Raw genomic sequence first — 8,329 nt, forward strand, 5'->3', positions numbered from 1 at the left:
CCTAATATATTTTTTAATGTTTTTTTTTTTAAGATCGACTCCTCTGTATCACTTCAAATAAAACACTGTATACCGTCCATAGTGTATATTTGTTCTTATTTCAAGTCTATTAATCTCACAATTTTACTAATCTATATAAGAAAAGAGACATTTGTTTATTAAAAATTGATATTTGCAAGTGTTTGAAATAAAAATATGGGGTTTAAACATAGGGATTAAATAACAAGGGATTGTCCCTTAACTATTAAATATCATTTGTAATTTAATCATAGTTACCCTTTCATAGCCAAGATATCACAGAGCATCTCATATATCGACAAAAGCTTCTTGCTTTTTGTATGTAGTACTAAAATAATTCATATCTTCTTTAGAAAACTATGTTTTTTTAATTTTTCAGTTATATTTCTCTTTTTAAAAATAAGTTAACGTCAAAATAGTAGATATCTGACATTTTATAGATTTACTATATACAAAAATAATTTCATTCTACATCGAAGAAATAGTTGATTATCCAATCATTAATCGTAATTGTTTTTCAAAATCATATTGTTATACATTTGGGATTGATCGCCAATTTTTCAAGTGAAAGAATTATTACACACGACTATTTATTTTTAACTGATTCTCCGTGGTCTGTTTTAGTTCTATTAATTTTATTTTCATCGGCTGAATATTGGTGCCTACCCATTCTTCAATCATCGACGAAAAGAAAATTGCTTCCATTTGAACTCTTAGATAACCTTCCAAAGAAGATAATTCCAATAATAATCTGGAATAATAGATTATATACCTGCGAAATGTAGTACATCGTTTATGTGGACGATTGTTATGAAACGATTGCTACTCACTCCGTAAAAGCAGGTACCAAGTTCTCCAGTTGCATGGGATTTGTATAATTATTTGCCACTTGCCATGAATTCATCCACGTCATGATCCTGTCCGGGAATAATCATTTTATGAATACAATCGATATGCAACATTTCTCAGCTTCTTTGGATTTCTAATATTTAAGAGAAAACGCTTTCGTTTTTTAAATATATTTAAAGATATTCCATTTTATATGCAATAATCCTATTTCTTCAGAAGAAATCGTCAAAAGACAAAAAATTACCAAAAATGTTTTGCGAGTTCAAAATAAAAATTTCAGATATATAAAGCGTTCTCTGTGCTTACTGATCGCTGGTGACAATATTGTGAAATTTGGTCTTGAAGTTAAGAAACCATTCCATGCCCACAGCTACTTGCCATCCGGGAAAAAGCAAATTGCTAGGAATCGGGACTGGTCTAAGCTGTGGAGTTATATGCAACGGATGATCAATATATCCCAAGCTCTTTGCAACCTGGGTGTGCGTTTGTTCCGAATAACCGTAGAGCCAAACTTTCAAACATAGAGCTAATGATGGTATTGCCGTGGGCAATAATTCACACAGCGTAGCATAATGATCATATCTAAAATTATCATTGATCAATACAGTCAAGGATCAATATTTCAAGATAGTTCTTAAACATTTTCTGATTTATCTCTTACCTTGACCAGCCGGTGAATGCTGTACCACGAAATTCATGCACCTTACTCACATGAACTCCCAGTTCTTCCAACCATTTTTCATGATTGCTTATGTGATGTCGTATTATAGGTATATGTTGTGCAGAGCCAGTAGCTCCTTTGAATGCGGTTGCTGTCCAAATATTGGGAAAGACCGTGCTGTACTTATCCCACAATCCTAATAATTTGATATAACAGTCATAATCTAGCAAATATTTTTAAATTTCTTAATATATAAAAAAGGAAAAGTATTAAAAGAGGAAAAAGAAAAAATACCATCGGGTAAAGAAAAATTGTCCCTGGGATTGTAATGCCACACCATGGGTTCCACATATTTGCCGATGTAATGTTCTACAAAAAGAAAGAAATATTGATCGCATGAAGAGATCTGCGCGATCAAACGTTGCAATCAAGCTGTAGAGCAAGATACCGTTCAAAACCTGTAAGTCTATCGACCTCAGCATGTCATCCCAGATGATGATCTTTAGATATGGATAGGTTTCTTGAATGTATTGGGCTATCACCAGAATATGTTCCAGATACAATGACGATTTGCCATATTTGCTAGCTGCAGCTCGTTTGGTGCAGACTGAGCAAAGGCCTAGATGCCATACTTCATCAGATCCTATATGCAGATACTGTATGTCAGGATGAAAGCTAACAATCTGACGTATCAACGACTTCACCACTAGAAGAGTTCTCGGATTTGATGGGCAAATAGAACTTGGAAAAGGCTCCACTTCGCGCAATGATCTCCATTCGTCATGTTTCAAAATAAACTGTAATATAAAATCATACTAAATAACATCACAACTGGAATTTGAAAATAATCTCTGGAATTTTACAATTTTGAAAATAAAAAAAAATATAAGATTACATAGTAGCTATAAGCTTTGTACAAAATAATCCAATATAAAATCAATGAAATAATTTTTGCTATACCTCCATGTGACCAAAAGTCTGTACCAACGGAACAACTGCTAAACCGCAATCACCTGCAATCTGCAGGATATGTCTAGCCTCCTGAACTGTGTATCCACTCGCTAAGGTGCTCGGACCATTGCTTCCTATTGGAGAGAGTTCTCGGTTGTAAGGAAATGTGTCTTCCCATTCCAATAATAGTCCAGTAGCTCCCCATGTTCGCAACAATGGAAAGAGCTGTAAATTATATTGATCATAATCGTTTTTTAATTCATCGATTAATCAAACACACGAAGTGCAAATGCAGTAAAGAGTTTAATCTTTTGTTCAATGAAATATATATCAATGTGTTCTTTTTTACAGCATTGAATTTTCATTCATTACATATTCATCAATTTATTGAAATATATTTTTGGATCCAGTTGTAAGCTATTAATAGTGCTTTCCAGCAAGAGACACAAACGTCACAAACACAATTGATTGTGTTCAAGGAATCGATTACAACCGAACTGCGTTCGGTTTGACGCTCACACGCTTTAAAGCGTTTATGATCATCATTCTGTCTTTATCATTCATTAGATGTAAAACAAGAGGTCTATTTGCGTTGCTTGCACTTTTGCACCCAAGCATCTTTGTTTTCTTCCTCTTTAATGTCCGAATATATATTTATCTTATTTTACACAGGATTTTATCTGTGTATGATTGTGTCGACTTGTGTCATATCCAGATAGCACCGTGTCTGTCTTGTTGCTAAATGTGTTGCTATCAGAATTGCAGCAACCGAGTCCTCATTTGTTGGCAATTTGATGTCTTCACAATATGATAACATTGAGTAGCAACTTGCCAGCAATTTACTGACAACTTTAAAATCGCCATCATCAAAATTCGTACTATTGCCATCATGTTGCCATAATAATATACAGCATCATACAATGCTGTCATATTGCCGACAACGCAAGATAACATTTGCAGCTATCTTGCTGTTTAGCTAAATTGCTGGCAATACATATACACATTGTTATCTGCACGTTGCTACAATGTCGATATATTCGAAATCATTGAAGACAAATCTACAGCATTATAAGCAATCACAGATTTGTGCGATTTTGTTGAGATACGCTTTGCTATCTAGGATAGTTACTGGAAAGCACAGAAAAATAGTACACTGGACGTAAGGTCTGTTTATGTTGTTTGAAAACTAAAAAATTTTAAACTGAAAATTAGATAGATATATATTTGAGCGTTGAAAAGAGAGAAAGCGAAGATTTTCCACTAGGTGCAAAAAGTATAAGCAATGCGAACAGACCTATTGTGTCGCCTGTGTACGTTGCTGGAAGGCATCCACAGATGACACATGTAAAATCCAGTAAATTATTACATCTTTATTGTTTGCCAATGTTAAACAGATAAAATGACTGTGTTATACTTTCTCTTGTTGGAAAGCACCCTAAAATACAATTTCCGACGATGTAGCATTCATTTGCGTTTCTCCTCATATCAAGTGTAAACAAAAGTCACCAGCATGTGACAAGTTCGAAACGCAATTCGTAACGAGCGAAAGAAATCAGGATTATATACCGGACAGTGATTAGGCGAGAAAGGAATGTGTCCGTCGCACGAATTTTAAATGGGAAAATAATAAACGGTGCGAGTTTCTGAACGTGTTGACGCACGTAGAAGAGGCTATCAGCCTCAAGCGTTTACACGCCGCGTGTACCTTTTCGAAGTAGCAGGTCCGCGGCGGTGCGCCCTTCAAGTCAAGGTGGACTAGTCTGAAAAAGAAAGGGTGATTTGCCGAGTTGCAACATTTCATTCATCGAGAAATACGCGAAGATTTGTGTCAGTCTTGTCAGTTGTGTTACCTTACCTGTGCGAACCCAACGTCAAGGCGTCCATCTTTTCTCCCATTCCATTCATCGGTCAGACGACATTGGTCAAAGAGAGAACGACGGCTTTGGCGCGGAACGAACTCAATAGGGAATTTTTACAATACTGTGTATCCAGGAGTGAGGAGTGTGTTCGGATTCCCACCCGGGTGCTCCCCGAGTGTCATTTCAGTCTTGTTTAACATTGGCTGCGTTCAGCAGAGAAAGCAGCTTTGCAACTGTTGTAAAATTCTTCAATATGATTGGTTTATACATTTAGATCTGTCAGGAACCAAAAGCAAGAACCAATCGTATTGAAGAATTTTACAACAGTTGCAAAGCTGCTTTCTCTGCTGAACGCAGCCATTTGGTAAACAAAGGATGGAATAATGGCTTGGGTGGCACTCGGATGGCAAATACTGGGAATATCAACACAGCCGGTAGCGATCATGTAACTTTTTCCCTAGGGCGGAAACATGAAAAGTGAAATTAACTTTAGGGAAAACAGTTGTAATGACGTAAAAGAAAGATCTATGAAATCTAAGCGAATGGGTTTTTTTTTCAAATCGAATAAATAGAATAAGAGTGTAATAATTAACGTTCAACCTTGGTGAAAAAATTTCGCTGAAATTATGCCACGTTTTGGAACATTTCATCGAAATTGCTGAAATTTGCTGAAATTTCATTGAAAGTGAATTTTTCAGCTAACATACTGAAAAATCGTTGAAACTGAACTGAAATTACTCTGAAATTTTTGCTGAAATTTTGCTAAAAATGAATATTTTAGCTAAAAATCGCTGAAATTAAACTGAAATTTCTCTGAAATGCTGAAATTTTGCTAAAAAGTGTTTCAAAACGTGAAATAATTCAGCGAAATTTTTCCACCAGGATCAAAATGCTTGAAAATTGTAAAATCGCTCTATATATGTGCTATCTATTTATTAAAATGGCTGCCACGGCCAAACGTAGAGATAAACAATTTATTTAAAAATTGATTTTTAATTCTTAAAACATAAATAAATAATATAATAATAAATATAAAAAAATCTTAAAAATATTATCAACCTGAAATGGTATGAATTAGGGAATGACATCTATCTTAGCCCCTAAAAATATATAAATATAGTTTATACACGATAAAGGTAAAAATTATTTTATTGAAATAAAATTTTATAGGCATGTTTCTATAAATAGATTCCTGCTACAAATTTTCCACATGCGCTGTATCGAAGTTTTTATTTTTTCGCTCTACTCTAGTAAATGCACGTGTTAATTTTTATGGATACGTTTATAACGTTTCATCGAAAAATTGAAACCACTTTCTCCTCGTGTGTCACATGTTTCGACAGCTTGTGTCATTCAATTGGCTTACTTCATAAACGATTCTTGGAAGCATTATTCACTGCTTTAATGTATTTTTATTAAAGCTGTAGTAAATTAATAGAAAATATTCATAGTAGAAAAATGTAACAATTATTTTTAAACATAATAATGTGGCATTTCTATCAAGAAAAGTTTAATCAATAAATTATAACAAATATATACGATTTTATAAACTTTATAGATCAACATCATCTTACTTATGATATCAAATATACTTTACGTTTCAGCACGATAAACAATTTAAGTATACATGATTTACCAAGTTTCTCTCGGTGTAATCCGAAAGGTAACTCTGCTAATAAAGTGGGTCAAAGACTCGACGAGTTATGCATTTTAATAACTTATAATTAGATAAAAGATTCTAACATTGTAACATACATACAAAAAGATTGCATATTATGTACGTACGTTTTATAAGATAATTTAAAAATTTTCTCTGAAATTCAAGATAATTTTATTAAAAAATTACTAATCGTATTCATTATATACTCTTAGAATTACATAATAATTAATTAAAGATTTTGTCAGAATTATGTCAGGAAATTTATTACACCGATATTATTTATAGATGAAAATTGATAGTTTTTATATAACTATATAATATATATATCTAATACTTTTATCGGGAATATGTTGTATCATTTCAATCACAAATCGATATAGATAGGAGTGAACAATTAAAATGTTGGTAGAGCACAAGCATTCAGATATGTATTGATGCTTTCAGTAAAAGTCAGTGTAACACAATGATCTGAACACATCTGACTTTATCTTCGTTTAACATTAGCAAACCACAAGAATATATAATTATGATTCTGTGTTACACTATGTAAATCATTTATATCTCTTGCTGGAAAACATCTATACTGTATACTTGGGAGGCAATTGGAATGTTCGGGATATTGTGCGACAAGAGGCCCCTCCGTTCGATTCGGCCTCCATCCTCCATCTTCCACTCGACTATATAAAAGCTAGCCACCGCTGATGGATCGCTTTAGTTTTTCGCTCTTGCCTGCGGTCTTATCAGCTAAAAAAGTTGTTCTTTTTTTGTATTCATTGATTTTTATGCACCTATAATATCATACGATGAAGGGATATTTTCTGGTTTTATTGGTCTCACTGGTGACTTCGGCCATCGCAAACGAAAAATATACTAGAAAATACGACGACGTAAACGTGGACAAGATCCTCCAAAATAATCGTGTTCTCACCAATTACATTCGGTGCCTGATGGACGAGGGACCTTGCACCGCTGAAGGTCGTGAGTTGAGAAGTAAGTAGGAAAGAAGAAATTAAAAGAGTCGAGCATAGATCATTTAATTGATTTAGGCCTTAAAAGTTACAATGACGTTTCTGTTCTTATTTTTTACTTGGAATAAAACTAAATATTCAGCACTTTGCTTGGAATTTTTCAATTAGAAAATACTCAAACAATTAAAAAATACACAAAACGAACAAATATATAGATTGTAATTGTAATTACAGCAGAGAATTCAACATACACTCTCTCTATTACATAATTATTGCTGTGAACTTTCTCGCGCGTGTTACATCCGGGCTTTCTTTTGCATGTACGTAATAACGGTAACATATATGTATAATGAAATTTGTATGTACGTAAACTCTATATTATTAAGTTTACATAATTTTTTGTATGTAAATATTTTATGTACATATATTGTATTTATATTGTTATTCAATATATAAAGTTACATTTATGTGAACTTTATCTTATAAAGTTTATTAATTGTAAATCTCATTTTATATTTGATTCTATACATTATATTATGTATGTTAAGTTACAGAATTTTTGTATTATAAAGTTCACGTAAACAGTTTAAGTTTTAATCTTTATCAATATTTTTATTTATTATCTCTAATGAAAAAATTTTAATACCTGTAAGAATTTATTATATTTCAAATTTATAAAGATTTCTGTAAAATACCTTCGAACTTTATAAGTCTTCTTCAAAAATTACAGAATAAGAAAAAAAAAATCTTAGAATAGAATATTTTATAGAATATTTTAGAATTTACTATTTTTTATAGAGTATATTAAAATTCACATACAAATATATGAAAAATTTTAAAAAAGAAGATATAAGGTTCCTCAGAGCAATTCTCTGAAAAGTATTCCAATTTGTATAAAAAATTTCAATTACGTAAACAATGAAATACAGCATGCATTTAATTAATCATTAATGCTGTTACACATTTAAATATTAATAATTATAATAATGTTAATTATACATGTAATTTAAACATTTTATAATAATAAAACGGAAAAAATTTTTTTAGAAAATTATAAACCCAAGGAATGAACAGTAATTTCATAAAAAATGTCAATTTAATAAAAGAAATTGATGAGGCCATATAAAAACGATACTATACAAATTTATATAATAACATGGAAGTCCAAATTAAAGTCTACTAGTAAATAGATTTAGTTTACGAAATATAAAAATTCAATAATATTTTTCAGACCGCGTGTATGTGAGAAACATAACCGATAAATAAGAGCCCTATACGGTCGAAGCTAGATCTTAAAATGCTTTAAATAATTCAATCTTGAATCACTAAATATGATATATATGTACTTTGACATTATATAAAA

The 8,329-nt window shown here is 31.9% G+C and overlaps 2 protein-coding genes across 3 annotated transcripts in view; one reads left to right on the forward strand and one right to left on the reverse strand.

Annotated features, from left to right (window-relative positions):
- Positions 1 to 538: 538 nt before the first annotated feature.
- LOC108724274 (hexosaminidase D) lies at positions 539 to 4,400 on the reverse strand. Of its 2 annotated transcripts, none has more exons than XM_018450576.1 (9): positions 4,335 to 4,400; positions 4,185 to 4,239; positions 2,489 to 2,704; positions 1,977 to 2,325; positions 1,823 to 1,897; positions 1,529 to 1,724; positions 1,174 to 1,449; positions 849 to 935; positions 539 to 769 (listed from the first exon to the last, which is right to left on the reverse strand). In XM_018450576.1, exons 1-9 carry the CDS (start codon positions 4,382 to 4,384, stop codon positions 595 to 597), a joined length of 1,479 nt encoding a protein of 492 aa, XP_018306078.1. In that variant the 5' UTR covers positions 4,385 to 4,400; the 3' UTR covers positions 539 to 594. The 2 variants fall into 2 exon arrangements, with proteins under 2 accessions (XP_018306078.1, XP_018306077.1); XM_018450575.1 differs by having other exon boundaries at positions 1,529 to 1,751.
- Positions 4,401 to 6,598: 2,198 nt separating this feature from the next.
- The window catches only part of LOC108724278 (ejaculatory bulb-specific protein 3), a 3,329-nt gene continuing 1,598 nt past the window's right edge, over positions 6,599 to 8,329 (forward strand). The window contains exon 1 of the mRNA XM_018450584.1: positions 6,599 to 6,988. Coding sequence (XP_018306086.1) covers positions 6,802 to 6,988 — 187 coding nt within the window. The 5' untranslated portion in view covers positions 6,599 to 6,801. The remainder of the gene's footprint in view (positions 6,989 to 8,329) is intronic.

The sequence above is a fragment of the Mycetomoellerius zeteki genome, unplaced genomic scaffold (genome assembly GCF_001594055.1).
Source record: "Mycetomoellerius zeteki isolate Tzet28-1 unplaced genomic scaffold, Tzet1.0 scaffold287, whole genome shotgun sequence".
Taxonomy (NCBI): domain Eukaryota; kingdom Metazoa; phylum Arthropoda; class Insecta; order Hymenoptera; family Formicidae; genus Mycetomoellerius; species Mycetomoellerius zeteki.

Coding starts and splice junctions, on each gene's coding strand:
- LOC108724274 (XM_018450575.1), bottom strand. CDS start 4,384: ATGAATGGAATGGGAGAAAAGATGGACGCCTTGACGTTGGGTTCGCAC. Junction 2,705..4,184: donor GGACCTGCTACTTCGAAAAG/GTACACGCGGCG, acceptor TATAATTTACAG/CTCTTTCCATTGTTGCGAAC. Junction 1,450..1,528: donor GCATTCACCGGCTGGTCAAG/GTAAGAGATAAA, acceptor TGATAATTTTAG/ATATGATCATTATGCTACGC.